Raw genomic sequence first — 16,998 nt, forward strand, 5'->3', positions numbered from 1 at the left:
CCTGTGTACTGAACATTATCTGTGATTGAATTGCCACTGAGCTAAATTTAATTGGATAGAACAACAGTGAAACACAACACACAGTAGTCTCTGATGGCTGCCTTTTTACTATGTATGATAGATGTTTCAGGAGGCAGTCTCTGACTCTGGATTCAGTCAGTCACATTATTCTTTACATTGTTGTAAAATGTTCCCACGGTGGTAAAAGGCATTCCGAGCCAGAATTCCAACTACTCTCAGGATTCTGACGTGCTGCGTCAGCAGGATCTGTTCCGGCTGTGTTTTCAGTCCAGAGTCTGGGTGTCCCATTCCCTTTGTGTTAAACTAAACTAATCCCACTCCTCATCCTGACTGCACTACACCCTGTCTGGTCAACACTACATACCCTGTCTGGTCAACACTACACACCCTGTCTGGTCAACACTACACACCCTGTTTGGTCAACACTACACACCCTGTCAGGTCAACACTACACACCCTGTCAGGTCAACACTACACACCCTGTCAGGTCAACACTACACACCCTTTCTGGTCAACACTACACACCCTGTCTGGTCAACACTACACACCCTGTCTGGTAAACACTAAACACCCTGTCTGGTCAACACTACACACCCTGTCAGGTAAACACTACACACCCTGTCAGGTAAACACTACACACCCTGTCTGGTCAACACTACACACCCTGTCAGGTCAACACTACACACCCTGTCAGGTCAACACTGCACACCCTGTCAGGTCAACACTACACACCCTGTCAGGTCAACACTGCACACCCTGTCAGGTAAACACTACACACCCTGTCTGGTCAACACTACACACCCTGTCAGGTAAACACTACACACCCTGTCTGGTCAACACTACACACCCAGTCAGATCAACACTACACACCCAGTCAGGTCAACACTACACACCCTGTCAGGTCAACACTACACACCCTGTCAGGTCAACACTAGACACCCTGTCTGGTCAACACTACACACCCAGTCAGGTCAACACTACACACCCAGTACACTACACACCCTGTCTGGTCAACACTACACACCCTGTCTGGTCAACACTACAGACCCAGTCTGGTCAACGCTACACACCCTGTCTGGTCAACGCTACACACCCTGTCAGGTCAACACTACACATCCTGTCTGGTCAACACTACACAACCTGTCAGGTAAACACAACACAACCTGTCAGGTAAACACTACACACCCAGTCTGGTCTCAGCTGTATTTAATGTGTTTGAGTTTGAGGATAATGACCAGCCTGAAAAAACAATTAGTCAGCATATAGCATCACAAAAGCATGAAACAGCCTAATGTTTACATCTCCATCTCACAGTTGATTTCAATGAGCTTCTCCAGACAAAGAGCATGTCACCCAAATTAAATCACAAATTAAATGTAATAAGGTCATTACGTTTATCCGATTCTGATACCCTTTATTTATTCAGGTAAGTTAATTAATAAAAGACCTTTGGTTTACTATGACAAACTATTAGTATGCGCTCATGCTGCATTACCGCATGAGATATTAAGACGTCTCTACCACATGAAATACGAGTGATGCTGACAGCGGTCAGGGCCTGTTACTCACCACTCCCTGAGCCTGCGGTCGTGGGTCCAGGCGAGGACACCACTGCCCTGTAAGTTGGGGGTGGAGGTGGGGGAGGCGCACCACGAGACGCTGGGCCGACGTCTCTGGCCGTGCCGGCGGTGTCACCTGGGTCCTCTTTTGGCTTGGCTGCCATCTCAGGACTCCTCTGTTCATCCTGGGGCGAGACAGGGGGCAGCGGGGTGGTGGGGGAGGGAAGTTCCGTGGGGGCGGGGCGACTGGCGGGGGCGATGGGCGCGCCCGGTTTGGGAGGAGACGGGACTGCGGGAGGGACCAGGGCAACGGTGGGAGGTGAGAGGACTGGGAGAGCAGGGGCGACGCCGGGGGGTGAGTTGAGGGCTGGAGCGGCTGCGGTGGGAGGGGGTGTGGGGGGCGGTGTCACGCTCTTTGGCGGAGGTGGCGAAGGTTGGACCGTTGGGGCTTTGGGCGGGGGTGGGACTGTTGGTAAGGGGGGCACCGGCTCCTCTGTTGGGGAGGGGGGCGTGGGAGAGACGGGTTCTACCTGCGGGGGAGGGGAGATGGGGAGAGGGGGCAGAGAGGGAGCAGGGACTGGGTCTTCAGGAGGGAGTGGGGAGGTTGGTACAGGAGGGGCGGGGGGATCATCTAGAGGGGGTGGAGACCTTGGCAAGGGCGGGGCCGGGTCTTTTGGAGGGGGTGGTCTTTCAGAGGCCGCTGAATCCTCGCTGAAGCAGACCCACTTGTCGGCAGACTCCTCACCAAAGGCAGCGGGCTCCGCGGGGCCAAAAATGGTGTCCAGGTTGGAGATGGAGGTCTTTCTCCCTGAGCCTTCTGTCTCTATTGACAAACCTGACCGACGGGGTCAAGGGCAGAAGGGAGAAAAGCCGAGCGGTATGAGAACGAGAGAGAGAGAGAGAGAGAGAGGGAGAGAAACAGCAAAGGCAAGACGAAGAATGTGCAACCTAAAAAGTGCCTCGGAGTTGGAGGGAAGAAAGGGGGGTGGGTACGGGAGGGGTCTTACCAGCGGCATCTGCAGAGGGGGAGTCATTCGGAGGGGGGGAGGTCAGTACATTCTTGGGCGGAAGCGGAGGCGGGGCTGCAATGACATCAGTGCAGCCATGAACAGCCTGTCACTCTAAGGGGCGGTTCCATCTACAGACGCCTGGGGTTTTGGGGGTGGCTTCACCACGCCAGCCCAGGACAGGAACACGGCGTGCCGTACAAGCCACCCACTACCATGCAACACAGCTCGTCACGCACTCCGTGGCAGACCCAGAGAGCAGGAGTTGATTGAAATCCCCACTCTTTACACATCTATCCTGTCTAATTGGAACTTGGGCGATAAATGGATTTTATTATTTCTCCAACTAACGGGAGATTAAAGGAGTGGGTTAGTGCGCGCGGAAGAGGAAAGCGACGGCTCTAATGGCGTACTCAGACAGACTGTCTTCCTCGTTTAACCAGCCACACCGCTTTTTAGTTTCATTGGTGAGGATGAGGTTATTCATGAGGTGAGTTGATGGTTCAGTTTAGTCATTCCAGAGTCATTCCAGGGAGGGTGCAAACGCAGAGAGAAAACTTACTTCCTCTGGGGAAGGTTCTGGTGACAGAGAAGTCTGGGCTCTGTGACTCAGGTAGAGGAGCGCCCCAGACATCACACACCACTGGCTCTGACATAGCCACTATGTTCAGAACACACAGGGGACATAACAGAGGAGTTCATTAGCCAAAACATATATTGGTATGTTCAAATAGGCATGACAGCAACCAGAATGAAGATAGTGTACAAAAGGTAATTAAAGAAAATTGACCTGGTTAATTCTGGAATTTACGTGGATTAATATTTAATCTCTGTGTGTACTCGGGTACACCAGTGCATTCTAAATGAACTCGTATAGAAGCGTAACCACTTCAAATATATTTGACGGTTATGAAAACAGTGAAATTAAAAAGAGATAATAACAACACAATCATTTACTTTATAAATGAATACTATAATGCAGAGGAGGATTCAGAATGGAGAGTGTTGCAGTAAAGTGTGTGGGGAGCTATGTATGAGGCAATGACATTACAGTACAGTGCCCTTAATTATATATTGTTCCCTTGTAAAGATGAGAAAAACAGCTATGGACAAAAAATCACTTGTTGGGTATCAGTTTGATCTTAAGCTTATTATATGAGAGAAATCTAACATTTATTCTCTGCCAGGAGGCTAAAACTAGGTAATAGTTGGATCTTCCAGGCAGACAGTGATTCAAGATCCACACAAAAATGTCTCACAGACCACAGAATCAAGCATTTGCAATGACCATCTCAGTCCCCTGACATAAAACCTATTGACAATACGTGAGGTGAAGTGAAAAGCAGAGTCCACAAGCGAGTACCTGCGATTCTGCATGGATGAATGGTCTAATATCCAATTCTCGGTTCTACCACCTTATCAAACATCATGATAAGACTCATTGCTGCTCTCTTGACTTTAGCTAAGCATGTAGGGACATTTGTTATGTATCTGGTGATATTATCTATGTGTGTGGTGTCATTAGCTATGTATGTAGTGAGATAAGAAATGCTTTGGCACGCGTTGTAACAAGCTGAGAGCGTTCCTATCGGATCCTGCTGAGCTAAATCCACTTGCACAGAATCCGAGACGGGACAATCCACACAACAAACAAACCAACTCTAATTTGACCTGATAGGGAGTCTGCCCTCTGACCCCTAGCATTTTTGTGAAGGGTTCAGTGTGTTTTAGGTTAGCATCTTCAGGGGGGTGGTCCGTGAGGGTGTGGGGAATGTGAAGCATCCATCTTATTGGTGTCACTCATATGCAGTGTTCATAGAGTATAACTATGGAGTCATTACAGTGCTCAAAACAACATATCAGGGTAGAGCTGGATGAACGGCACATGCTAACATGAGTGCGCACACGCGTACACACACACACACACACACACACACACACACTCTCAACACAAAATCTAAAACCACACAGACAGATTAGGAAGAGTGTTGTACCTTCAGATTTCTGTTCTCCAAATGCCGTCACCAGCGGAGGCCCAAATAAGGCTGTAGCATCCTCTGGCAATGGAGCTGCTTTCTCTGGTACTGCTGCTGTTGGGGCTCTCTTACTTCTGGGAGAAACAGACAGACAGGTTTAGGAGGCTACTGCATGGGGTTCTCTTACTTCTGATAGAAACAGACAGACAGGTTTAGGAGGCTACTGCTGGGGCTCTCTTACTTCTGGGAGAAACAGACAGACAGGTTTAGGAGGCTACTGCTTGGCTCTCCTACTTCTGGGAGAAACAGTCAGACAGGTTTAGGAAGCTACTGCATGGGGTTCTCTTACTTCTGATAGAAACAGTCAGACAGGTTTAGGAAGCTACTGCATGGGGTTCTCTTACTTCTGATAGAAACAGACAGACAGGTTTAGGAGGCTACTGCTGGGGCTCTCTTACTTCTGATGGAACCAGACAGACTGGTTTAGGAAGCTACTGTTGGGCTCTCTTACTTCTTGGAGAAACAGTCAGACAGGTTTAGGAAGCTACTGCTGGGGCTCTCTTACTTCTGATAGAAACAGACAGGTTTAGGAGGCTACTGCTGGGGCTCTCTTACTTCTGATAGAAACAGACAGGTTTAGGAGGCTACTGCTGGGGCTCTCTTACTTCTGATAGAAACAGACAGGTTTAGGAGGCTACTGCTGGGGCTCTCTTACTTCTGATAGAAACAGACAGACAGGGATAGGAGGCTACTGCTGGGGCTCTCTTATTTCTGGGAGAAACAGACAGACAGACAGGTTTAGGAGGCTGTTGATTATTTTGGTACAGCTGAAGGAGGGGGGACCGGTTAAACAGGGACAGAGGAGAGCAGTCACAACCACAGAGACACCAAACTCCACAACAGGAGGTATGTTCATATCACAGGAGAGACAAACAGTCACCAAACTCCACAAGAGAAGATATGTTCATATCACAGGAGAGACAAACAGTCACCAAACTCCTCAACAGGAGGTATGTTCATATCACAAGAGAGACAAACAGTCACCAAACTCCTCAACAGGAGGTATGTTCATATCACAGGAGAGACAAACAGTCACCAAACTCCACAAGAGGAGATATGTTCATATCACAGGAGAGACAAACAGTCACCAAACTCCACAACAGGAGGTATGTTCATATCACAGGAGAGACAAACATTCACCAAACTCCACAACAGGAGATATGTTCCTATCACAGGAGAGACAAACATTCACCAAACTCCACAAGAGGACATATGTTCATATCACAGGAGAGACAAACAGTCACCAAACTCCACAAGAGGAGGTATGTTCATATCACAGGAGAGACAAACAGTCACCAAACTCCACAACAGGAGGTATGTTCATATCACAGGAGAGACAAACAGTCACCAAACTCCACAACAGGAGATATGTTCATATCACAGGAGAGACAAACAGTCACCAAACTCCACAACAGGAGGTATGTTCATATCACAGGAGAGACCAACAGTCACCAAACTCCACAAGAGGAGATATGTTCATATCACAGGAGAGACAAACAGTCACCAAACTCCACAAGAGGAGATATGTTCATATCACAGGAGAGACAAACAGTCACCAAACTCCACAAGAGGAGATATGTTCATATCACAGGAGAGACAAACAGTCACCAAACTCCACAACAGGAGATATGTTCATATCACAGGAGAGACAAACAGTCACCAAACTCCACAACAGGAGGTATGTTCATATCACAGGAGAGACAAACATTCACCAAACTCCACAAGAGGAGATATGTTCATATCACAGGAGAGACAAACAGTCACCAAACTCCACAAGAGGAGATATGTTCATATCACAGGAGAGACAAACAGTCACCAAACTCCACAAGAGGAGATATGTTCATATCACAGGAGAGACAAACAGTCACCAAACCCCACAAGAGGAGATATGTTCATATCACAGGAGAGACAAACAGTCACCAAACTCCACAACAGGAGGTATGTTCATATCACAGGAGAGACAAACATTCACCAAACTCCACAACAGGAGATATGTTCCTATCACAGGAGAGACAAACATTCACCAAACTCCACAAGAGGACATATGTTCATATCACAGGAGAGACAAACAGTCACCAAACTCCACAAGAGGAGGTATGTTCATATCACAGGAGAGACAAACAGTCACCAAACTCCACAACAGGAGGTATGTTCATATCACAGGAGAGACAAACAGTCACCAAACTCCACAACAGGAGATATGTTCATATCACAGGAGAGACAAACAGTCACCAAACTCCACAACAGGAGGTATGTTCATATCACAGGAGAGACCAACAGTCACCAAACTCCACAAGAGGAGATATGTTCATATCACAGGAGAGACAAACAGTCACCAAACTCCACAAGAGGAGATATGTTCATATCACAGGAGAGACAAACAGTCACCAAACTCCACAAGAGGAGATATGTTCATATCACAGGAGAGACAAACAGTCACCAAACCCCACAAGAGGAGATATGTTCATATCACAGGAGAGACAAACAGTCACCAAACTCCACAACAGGAGGTATGTTCATATCACAGGAGAGACAAACATTCACCAAACTCCACAACAGGAGATATGTTCCTATCACAGGAGAGACAAACATTCACCAAACTCCACAACAACAGTGTTCATATCAAGACCTGAAGTGTCAGAACTTAGGACCACTGGATCAGTGAATGACAGCACAACCATTAGGATGAGTCTGTGTGTGACCAGCAGCGGACTGACAGAAAAGTACCTAGAGGCTTGTAGCACTGGAGCTGCTAACGTGGGAACCTCAATGGGTGCCGGACGTCTGGGCCGAGCTACCTGGATTTCTTCACCTGAGGAGACATACAGCATTTTACCTCAACTGACTGATCATATGTAGTGAAACACGCAAGCAAGTGACGAGCATGTTGCTTTTTAAGTGAAGCCAAGAAGCGTGGTAATATATACTTACTGGAGTCCTTTGTCATCAAGCCCTGTAATAAAAACACACATTTGAAAAATAGACACATGAACATACCCCACGTTACATTTCACACAAACGATGCATACGGAAACAATCAGAAGTCACGCCATGTTGAACGTTCACATGCAGCAATTTTTGGGAGGAAGTGGGTAGGCTAGTGGAGTTCACGAGATGGTCTGTACAGTATTGGGATGAGCTGATCGGACGAGACTACTGGCTGCCCTGCTTTAACAACTGTTTCCATCGGGAAGCGGATGACTAATAGCCGGACTGATGTCTCTACCTCGCAGAAAGATCGTGGAACAGTCTAGTAACTACTGGCGTTTGGACATAACAGATGAGACAGTGTGGAGACGCGCCATAGAAACGTAAGCACAAATCGTGAATCAAATTCAGTTCCAGATGGAAAAAGGTGTACAATTTCTATTTTGTTAATGCAGTGAAAAGAGATGTAGTTAAGGTAGTTATTACACATGAATACAAATAAAATATACTGTATCGTTTGTAGTAGCAACCGCCCTGTGGTTAATAACAAATGATCAGTGAGCAATGAAGATAAAAAGAGCAGGTCTCTAAAGGCGCTGGCTCAGACATAGCCAGCTGAAGCCCATGACATTACACACCCTGCATTACATGGAGTGCCTTAGTTCTAGAATACAGATGAGACAGTATCATGACAGCAGGAGAGATGCAGAAACACACATACAGAAACAGAGGGACAAAAACCCAGAGTTAAAGACAGAGAATAGAGAGAGAGACCAATACAGAGAGTGCTACGTGTTAGTGAATAGGGAGAGAGACCAATACAGAGAGTGCTATGTGTTAGTGAATAGGGAGAGAGACCAATACAGAGAGTGCTATGTGTTAGTGAAAAGGGAGAGAGACCAATACAGAGAGTGTTGCGTGTTAGTGAAAAGGGAGAGAGACCAATACAGAGAGTGCTGCGTGTTAGTGAAAAGGGAGAGAGCTAGAAGGAGTGATAGGGTGACTGAAGGAGAGAGGGGAGGGGCTCAGTGGCAGAGGATTCAATAGAAGATGGAGCTGGAGTGAGAGATCAAAGGCTCCAGCTGTTTACAGATTTCTTGTGTCCGCCCCTCTCTTCCCACCACCTCAATATGTCAAAGTAAAGCAAGCCGTCAGTCTCCTCCAGGAGGTGAACAGTAAGCAAACCCAGTCAATTAAAAGCATAGAACAACAGGGACCACACTCTTTTTCTTAAGTCACAGAGAACTGTCGACTTCTTACTGACCTTCTCCCCTCCACTGCATCAACAGACTACAGGAACCACAGAGGGACAAAACATGTTTGTAATTCACCTCAGGGACAGACACAGAATAGTGGGACACTTACCGGGCTACGTCTCTGTGACCAGCAAAAAGGAAGAGAGAAGAGACACCTGGTCAGAGAGTGACAAATCAGTAAAGCACGGCTCTTCAACACAAAACAGTTACACTTCAACAGCTACATTCTCAAAAAAACAGTAACACTCTCAAGAAACAGTTTCACTCTCAAAACAACAGTAACACTCTCAAGGCAACAGTAACACTCTCATGACAACAGTTACACTCTCATGACAACAGTTACACTCTCATGACAACAGTTACACTCTCATGACAACAGTTACACTTTCATGACAACAGTTACACTTTCATGACAACAGTTACACTCTCATAACAACAGTTACTCACCAGACAACAGTTAATCTCACAACAGTTCCATTGCCAACAACAGTTACAGCCAGTTGGTCACAACCAGTAGCCTACTTCTCCAATCAGAGCCATCACCAAAATATAACTTTTTTCCAATAATGGTGATGTCCGGCAGCTGTTTGAAAAGTACTCCATCTCGTCATGTAAGCCAGTCCACAATGTATTAGCAATAAGTTGACTGGGACACAGGTGTCAGGACCACAGAGGCCACGTGTGCTATTTAACACAAAAGTCAAACAGCTTGAGCGGCTGTAAAGCTAATGGAGGTTGTTGGGTAAATGAGCATGCCCTCCCACGCTTCGACCCAAGTTATATCCTGGTTGGAAGAACAGCATGAAAAAGGGCATGGCAGCTGATTCCCTCTGCTGTAGGCCACTTGGATGTTTGTGTGATTACAGCACTGATTGTTCGATCAGATCTCAGTTGTGTGGTGTCATATGCCAGTAGGAACTGTTCAAATAGTCGGCACAATCAGTAATTTATGGCAGAAGACTTACTGATGGAAGTACACTTTTTAAACAGCGCTCAAAGACAGATGGACCACACATAAAGGTAGAAGAAGCAGAGTGCTCAGTAGGGCCACAGATGACTAATTCCCACGTGTGTGAGCGTGTGTGTGGTCATGCGTGGGCTGATGTGGATGTGGAGAGAGAAATCACAGTCATCCATAGCCCAGGATCCAATTGGCTCTGTCCTTTCCTCATCTGTACATCTACGGTGGCTTTGATCAGCTGAATCCTGCAGAGCTGGGTCTTCCACCTCTCTCCTTCTGTCTCCTATCATCTCTCCCTACCCTGTTTCTTTGGTCAGCCTTAATTCATCCTCCATTCAGTCTCCTTTATATATCAGCGTTGTTTTTTGCCCTCTCCACCTCCATTTCCCTCACAATTTTCTCCATCCCCCCCCTCCACTCCGGGCCTTTCTTCAGCAGTGAGCTGGGAGTGATTAGGGTGATATAACAGGGGGCGGGCCTTGCTGGAGAGTATCCTAACCCCGTTGGATAACAAGCCTCCTATCTGGAGGGTGTGCAGGATGTCAGCACCAATCAGAGTCCTTTTCCAAGTAACAAAGAAGAAACATTCGTATACCGTGGGATGACACTGTAAATGTGTCATCCCATGCTCCTCCTCTTTTACTGTCTGGACCTGCCTATGTTCAGACTGAATGGCATTGTTGGGGTGTGGTGTTGCTTCTGTACAGTCTATCTCAATTCCATTGGACCCCATGGTCACCCATCTGACATTCAATAATATGGTCCTTAGAAAGGAAAGTCAGTATGCATAATCACAAACAGAAGAAACAAACATGCAACACACATGCCATTCATGCTAACACAGAGGCAGAGAGACAGAGAAGAGGGAAACTTTGTACAATAAAACAACAGATGACATGTCACTAAGGGTTATAGGCTTACCGGACTACTCCTCTACAGAAGTTAGCGTCGTTAGAGAGAAGATCAGTGTAGAAACACAGAGAGGTGGAGAGAGAGACAGGAGAGAGAGACAGGAGAGAGAGAGACAGGGGATGCCATGTCAGCATAATCCACAATCATACACTAAGATGTAAAAGCAGGTTTCATGGGAGGGTAACACAGAGCTGATTACTGACTGACCACATTAACACACAGTAGGTAACAGGCCATCAATCATTTACATTTCTGCGTTCATCCACACATCTCATGTATCCATATTGATATGTGATTGGATGTGCAATTAATAGTCTGGTCAACATTTGACTCAAGTGATCAATTCCAAGTTCTTGAAAATCCGCAAGAACTTGGAATTGACCAAAACTTGGAAACTTCATTAATATATACAGTGTGGACAGAAATGGCTGTGGGAGATCAATCTGCCCTCACATACATCCTGTTATTCTGTTTCTCCTCCAACAACGACACATTCCACTTAAACACAGAGAAAGAAGTCAAGAGAGGAAAAGAGAGAAAGAAATCCAAGGAGAAGGAGTGAGAGAATGCTGGAGAGAGGGGACGATGGAGCGATTGAAAGTGCATGGTAGAGAATCAAATCTGACCAGAACCTCTCGTTGTTTGACTCAACCTTTGCTCCCTATCCCGGCTCTCCTTGGCCAATTTCATGGTAACCGTTGCCAGGGCTACCTCGGTAATCACACAGTCGCAATGGTGAGCGAGGGTCCAACATGTGACTGAGGTTTAAACTTATAAGAGGCAACATCTACTCTGGAAAGACTGGAGAGGTTGAACTAACTGGAAGATATGCTAATTGGCATCGACTTAATCCACAAAGCGCAGGGCAGAGCTGGCACTGCTTTCTAATCGGACGTGGGAGTTAGAACCCAGGCTTGGGAATAAATCTCAATATTAAAGGATTGGAAAGACCTGGGGTTACAGTTAATCCGTCTACATGAAAGTCTCTTCTGGAACTGGTTTTACACCATACTGCAATTGCATGGTTGAATGCCTGTTATGATCTCAAACCCCAATGCCACCTAGCATCCTACCGTTTCTGTCCCTAACCTTGTGATATTTCTCCAAAATAACTTGTAAAGGCCAAGCAAAAGCGCTCTAATCTCTACTGTCAAAAACACATAGCCTTTTGACCACCAAAACCCAGCTCACTGTTTCAGGTTAGTGAACAAGCGCGTAGCTATTGTCTCTAACGCCAGTGTATGGATGAATTATTGAGTCTGTCAGGTTCTCGTATGACCAAAGACTGTCCATTTATGTACAGGACAGTATCTTACTGTCTCAGTCTCTATGGCCACTTTCCAGGCTGAATTATTTACAGCAGGGTTGAAACCAGAGCTAAATGTCCCAAGTAGAAAGTTAGTGGTAGAAATGGTTGAGGTTTGTGGAGGGCATTGGAGGGAAGGACCCAGGTCACAGAGACACACGTCCAACACCTACCCCCCCATATTTGGATCACTCTTCTAATTTGAGGCTTTACGTATGCTTTCAAATGAAGTGAGTTTGAATGTAATGAGCTGTAATTGTGGTGTTGGAATGAATCTGACCCCGAATCAACAAAACTCTCTCTCCAGTTGCTGAGTGGCTGAGATTCTGTATCAACCCACTGTTGGCAGTGAGGGAACTGTCATTTGTTTCAGTGGGCTGCTTAGAAACATCTGTCTTGTGTTCACCTCCTGTCTGGTAATTGGTAGTCCACTGAGGTCACAACCAAATAGCAAAACCTGCCGACCAACATTAACCCTTACAGTCTTCCTTTCTGTCTCTCTCGCTCTGTTCCGTATGTCAGCATCAGCAGTTGGTTATATAGTAGAGAGCAGACAAAAGACAGTGTCTCTCTAATTCTTTGCCACTACAGGACTATGGGAAACTATCATTCACTATCAGACATGTAAATCAGGGCTGTGATGTGGAGAAAATAACAGTTTTCACCACATGTCAGCAAAACAACTGAATACACAGAGACAGTAAGAAATGCGTCATGAGAACGACACACAGAGACAGTAAGAAATGTGTCATGAGAATGACACACAGAGACAGTAAGAAATGCGTCATGAGAACGACACACAGAGACAGTAAGAAATGCGTCATGAGAACGACACACAGAGACAGTAAGAAATGTGTTCAGAGAAACACACACAGAGACAGTAAGAAATGCATTCAGAGAAACACACACAGAGAAACAGTAAGAAATGCATTCAGAGAAACACACACAGAGACAGTAAGAAATGCATTCAGAGAAACACACACAGAGACAGTAAGAAATGTGTTCAGAGAACCCCAAAGACAGTGAGACGCGTGTTATGAGCTGTGTGGAGGATTCCCTTGACGAGGAACGGAACAGCAAACGGGTACAACAATAACAACACAGAATACAGTTCTATTGCCCTATTCAATACCAACAGGAAATTACATCATAGCCCTGGTGAGGGCAGAACAATGATGGCAAATGGAGGGACTCACCAGAGGAGAGGGAGAGAGAGCTATGTTGCCTATGGAGGCCTTGAGCTCATCTACCGATGGGGCCAAACAGGCACTCTCTGCTGGTAGCGGTTTGATCTTGATCTTAAACTTTTTCCGGTGGTCCTCCTCTCCTTCTGACTCACTGGAGGAGAAGAAGTGTTCCTTGGGAGGTTTGGGGCCAGGTGAGTTGTCATTAAGGACGGTAATAGTTTGACTGCTGAAAGGACGTAGCCCACTCACATTGTGTTTCGAAGAGTAGGGTTAGGCATTCAAAACAGCCTTTTTTTCACAAAAATGTGCACGGCTCCTCATTTAATTTCTAATTACAGATGAGGTCATCAAGCCAAAATGTTGGCATACGGCTGCCCTAGATGCCACTAGTGGTTAAGATTAAGATAGGGGGAGGAAAAGCTGATCTTAGAGGTTTACCCAGGATAAACTTCACTTAGGAATGTGTTTCGACATCTACAGTACCAGTGAATACTAGATACTCCAGCTCCTAATTAGGCAGAACAGCAGGTTCTCTGAATACTTATATTTCACAAATTTAATGACATCTAAATGGTAGCTTCCTTTCCTGAATGGATTTGTTTTTTATCACACCCGATTCTTCACAGACCATTTAAAACAAAACAGTTAACCCCATTAATGCTTGTTGTTGAAAACCATGTGTCTCTTTTCTAAATAATTCAAAGGAAATGCTCAACATTACCAGTTTGTTCATTCTGTTACTTAATGCAGGGTGCTTTAGACATCTAATTCAGTTGATAACCAACAGCTTTTAGTAATGTTACATTCTTAGCTAGCTAAAAACAACAATGATTAGATAACTGTATCACGGACTACATTGACTCCAACGGACAAATTGGGATGATACAAGAGGAATTGGATAGGGATAAGCTATGCTACAAAGAGATCTGGTTCAAAAGTTAGGATATGCAAGATTGGGATATGTATGTGTCTGTGTGTGAGAGAGAAGTGTGTGTGAAGGAGTAAAAAGAAAGAACTTCAAGTATTCTTCCCTCTGTAACTATTCCCCAGGTCATTGCTGTGAATAACAATGGGCTATCAGTCACCTTACCTAGTAAGATTTGAGTATCAAAAGATATACAACTTTCAGCCACATACAAATACCGTAAAGGTATTATGCAGGTATTACGAAGTTTATGCAAAAATAAATTGCATTTGGGTACATAATCTAGTGGTTGTACCAAGCAGTAAGTCAATAACTGCTGTCTAGAGTCAAAGGTCATGTCATAGGTCAGTGTCCACAACAATAGAAATAATACATTATTTCTATTAGACACTAAGAAGACACTAAGTACAAGAGACAAAGCGTCAGACTCGTTTGTTCAGTGGTGCTGTAGTCTGGAGTAATCACGTTAGGGTTTCTATTAACAGATGTTTCTTTCTGTTCATCAAATGTTAACTGCAGGTTGCAACAGCGCTCTGTTTGGACGCGGGGAATTACATTGAGAGGGGACAAATGTGAACGTAGCCAACAGGAGCTCCTTACGTTTGACAATCAGATGAAAAATAACGACCTGTAATACATGATATGTGTTATGAGATAAAGGTCCACGGATGTCTGAGGCTACTAAATTAACAGGGGTTATACTCATGGGCTACAGTGTGGACATGTTAGGTTGCCTACGCGGGAGTTAGATGAGAAAGGATATCTGACCCTGGCCCCTCTTCCTCATCGGGCCGAAGACTGTAACCTTCATCGTCCACTGGTGGGGCGTTCTGGAACACACAACAACAGACGCACCGGGTTTTCAGACCAGGATGTCAGAGCCGGGCGTAGTTCCGTTTCCATTCTGTCAATACAGCTTACTCCCTTTAACTGATTGAATTAAAATTAAACTGATCCCAACCCTGAAGGACAGCTACAGAAGAGCCAAAGGAGTCTCTACTTTCCATAACATGTAAGTCTGTGAGGGCATGTCAGCAATCGCTGCCTAGTTCCTTGAAATGCGTGCCCTATGGGCCTGTGCAAAGTGCAGGAGAATAATGCTGGTTCCTTACATATCTGTCCCAGTCGATTTCTCCGGAGAACCCATTGACTGCTGCACCATTGGCCTTCTTCTGTGACTGAAAACACAATGACATCACAATCAAGCCGACCAATCAGGATCCTGATTATTCAACTCATGCACAACTATAATACTAATCTAATTTATTATTGGCTACTCTAAGCTACACGTACAGGAACTGAGTAACTACATACCTACTGAGTATCAATGGACAGTGGACAGTGGTTCACAATTGGTGTGTTGCAATCCAGATTTTGGTTTTAGTGGGTTTTGAAAGGTTTTCTAAAATAATACTCAAAATGAATATGTGAAAAAGATGTAGAAGCTTTCTTTCGATTAATGGGGGAAACATTATATTCTATTAGTCTGAATTTACCATGCACAAAGTGTTTAGAACTTACAATCCAGTTAGTTTTCAGAACTGAATTTCACTAATCATTGTATTGTCAAGAACATGGGAGGGGAAGAAAATTTGTTGTAAAAGCAAAAAATATATTACATACACTTTTTATGGGTTTTACCTCTCTTTTCTCTCCCTTTCCAATTTCGTGCCCGATTAGTAATTATTCCCATGCCTTGTCAAAGCAACCTGCTGCAGACTACTACTTCTACTTAATGCAGCACAACCAGGAAGTCTCAGCCAAATCTAAAAATTTCAAGGAGAAATTTTTTTTTTGGCCAATGACCAAATGTTAGGTTGCAGGCACCCGACCCACCAATAGGAGTTGCTGGAGTGCGTCAACCCTGTCCCACGTCCTACCACCAAACCTGGACGCTGCTGAGCTCATTTATACTGCCCTCATGAACCCCACTTGATTTGCCAAAATCTAAATGTTGAACTCCTGTTCGTAAGGACACAGCTGTACTGTGGGACAGTGACTGCACCATTCAGGCGCCCCATTCAAAGTATTTTGAACTTTGATCATTTTCCATCAAACTGTTTTTGAAGTCTTCCGTTTGAGGTACATAAGACCTGGGTTGAACACAACTTCCCACCTTTGTAGAAGGCCTCTGTTATTAGTTTTTTTTTGCTGCTTCCCTCGTAGACGTAACTAATCGATAAAGAAATGTATCACCATTTATTTTTATTGGCAGAGCTATTTAGCCGATTTTGTGCTCTCCAATAAGTGAGCTTGCCAAGAATCTTCATCAAATAAGGAATTATTGACAATAAAAAAATGCTTTACCCTTTTCTAATATAATCGTTACTGTTATTATGGCATATTTCTTTCTTCTTGGTAGTATATAAGGAAACATTTTAGTTTTGAGTTTGGATAGTGAGGACCAGTTGACAACCACTGGTCTGATAGGGTCTAGTAGCATGGAGTAGAGTCTAGCTATAATGTTTCTCGGGACTAAAGGGAACACTAGCAGTGGTCAATACCGATTCAATCTCTTGAGGATCCTGGTGACAGTCCAAAATACAGAAAATACAAGCACAATACAAATCATATCAATGCACGTCAAAAGTGAACAAATGATTCAATAGGTGTTTGATGCAAGAGTCTGTAATGTTACAGCCCTGATTCACGCATAGAGGATTGATCCTTAAGACAACGGTATTAAATCAACATGTTAAAGCCTGTGTTGTTCTCATCCAACAATAAAATAAATAGAGCTTCTTATCTAAAATCCAATTCAATAAGAGATGGTAGAAATATCACACTTGAAGAAAGTGAATTGATTAATGCGTTGGATAAATTGTGAATTCATTTATTGTACTTACAGCCCCTTCTCTGTCAGGGGACCCCCTGTAAAAGAGAGAGAGAAAAGGAAGGGG

General features: G+C 44.9%; 1 protein-coding gene across 13 annotated transcripts in view; it reads right to left on the bottom strand.

The window, feature by feature from the left end:
- sgip1a (SH3GL interacting endocytic adaptor 1a) overlaps window positions 1–16,998 on the bottom strand; it is a 98,391-nt gene that overhangs the window by 14,861 nt on the left and 66,532 nt on the right. For 10 of the 13 annotated variants that reach the window (XM_034293683.1, XM_034293685.1, XM_034293680.1 and 7 more), the window contains 13 exons: window positions 16,945–16,969; window positions 16,603–16,623; window positions 15,211–15,276; window positions 14,862–14,928; window positions 13,183–13,364; window positions 10,690–10,701; window positions 8,917–8,928; window positions 7,555–7,576; window positions 7,351–7,435; window positions 4,582–4,697; window positions 3,150–3,248; window positions 2,588–2,662; window positions 1,591–2,415 (listed from right to left, as the gene is read on the bottom strand). In XM_034293683.1, coding sequence (XP_034149574.1) covers window positions 1,591–2,415; window positions 2,588–2,662; window positions 3,150–3,248; window positions 4,582–4,697; window positions 7,351–7,435; window positions 7,555–7,576; window positions 8,917–8,928; window positions 10,690–10,701; window positions 13,183–13,364; window positions 14,862–14,928; window positions 15,211–15,276; window positions 16,603–16,623; window positions 16,945–16,969 — 1,607 coding nt within the window. The remainder of the gene's footprint in view (window positions 1–1,590; window positions 2,416–2,587; window positions 2,663–3,149; window positions 3,249–4,581; window positions 4,698–7,350; window positions 7,436–7,554; window positions 7,577–8,916; window positions 8,929–10,689; window positions 10,702–13,182; window positions 13,365–14,861; window positions 14,929–15,210; window positions 15,277–16,602; window positions 16,624–16,944; window positions 16,970–16,998) is intronic. The other 3 variants (XM_034293681.1, XM_034293684.1, XM_034293682.1) reach the window with 3 other exon arrangements.

This window comes from Esox lucius, chromosome 8 (genome assembly GCF_011004845.1).
Source record: "Esox lucius isolate fEsoLuc1 chromosome 8, fEsoLuc1.pri, whole genome shotgun sequence".
Lineage (NCBI taxonomy): Eukaryota > Metazoa > Chordata > Actinopteri > Esociformes > Esocidae > Esox > Esox lucius.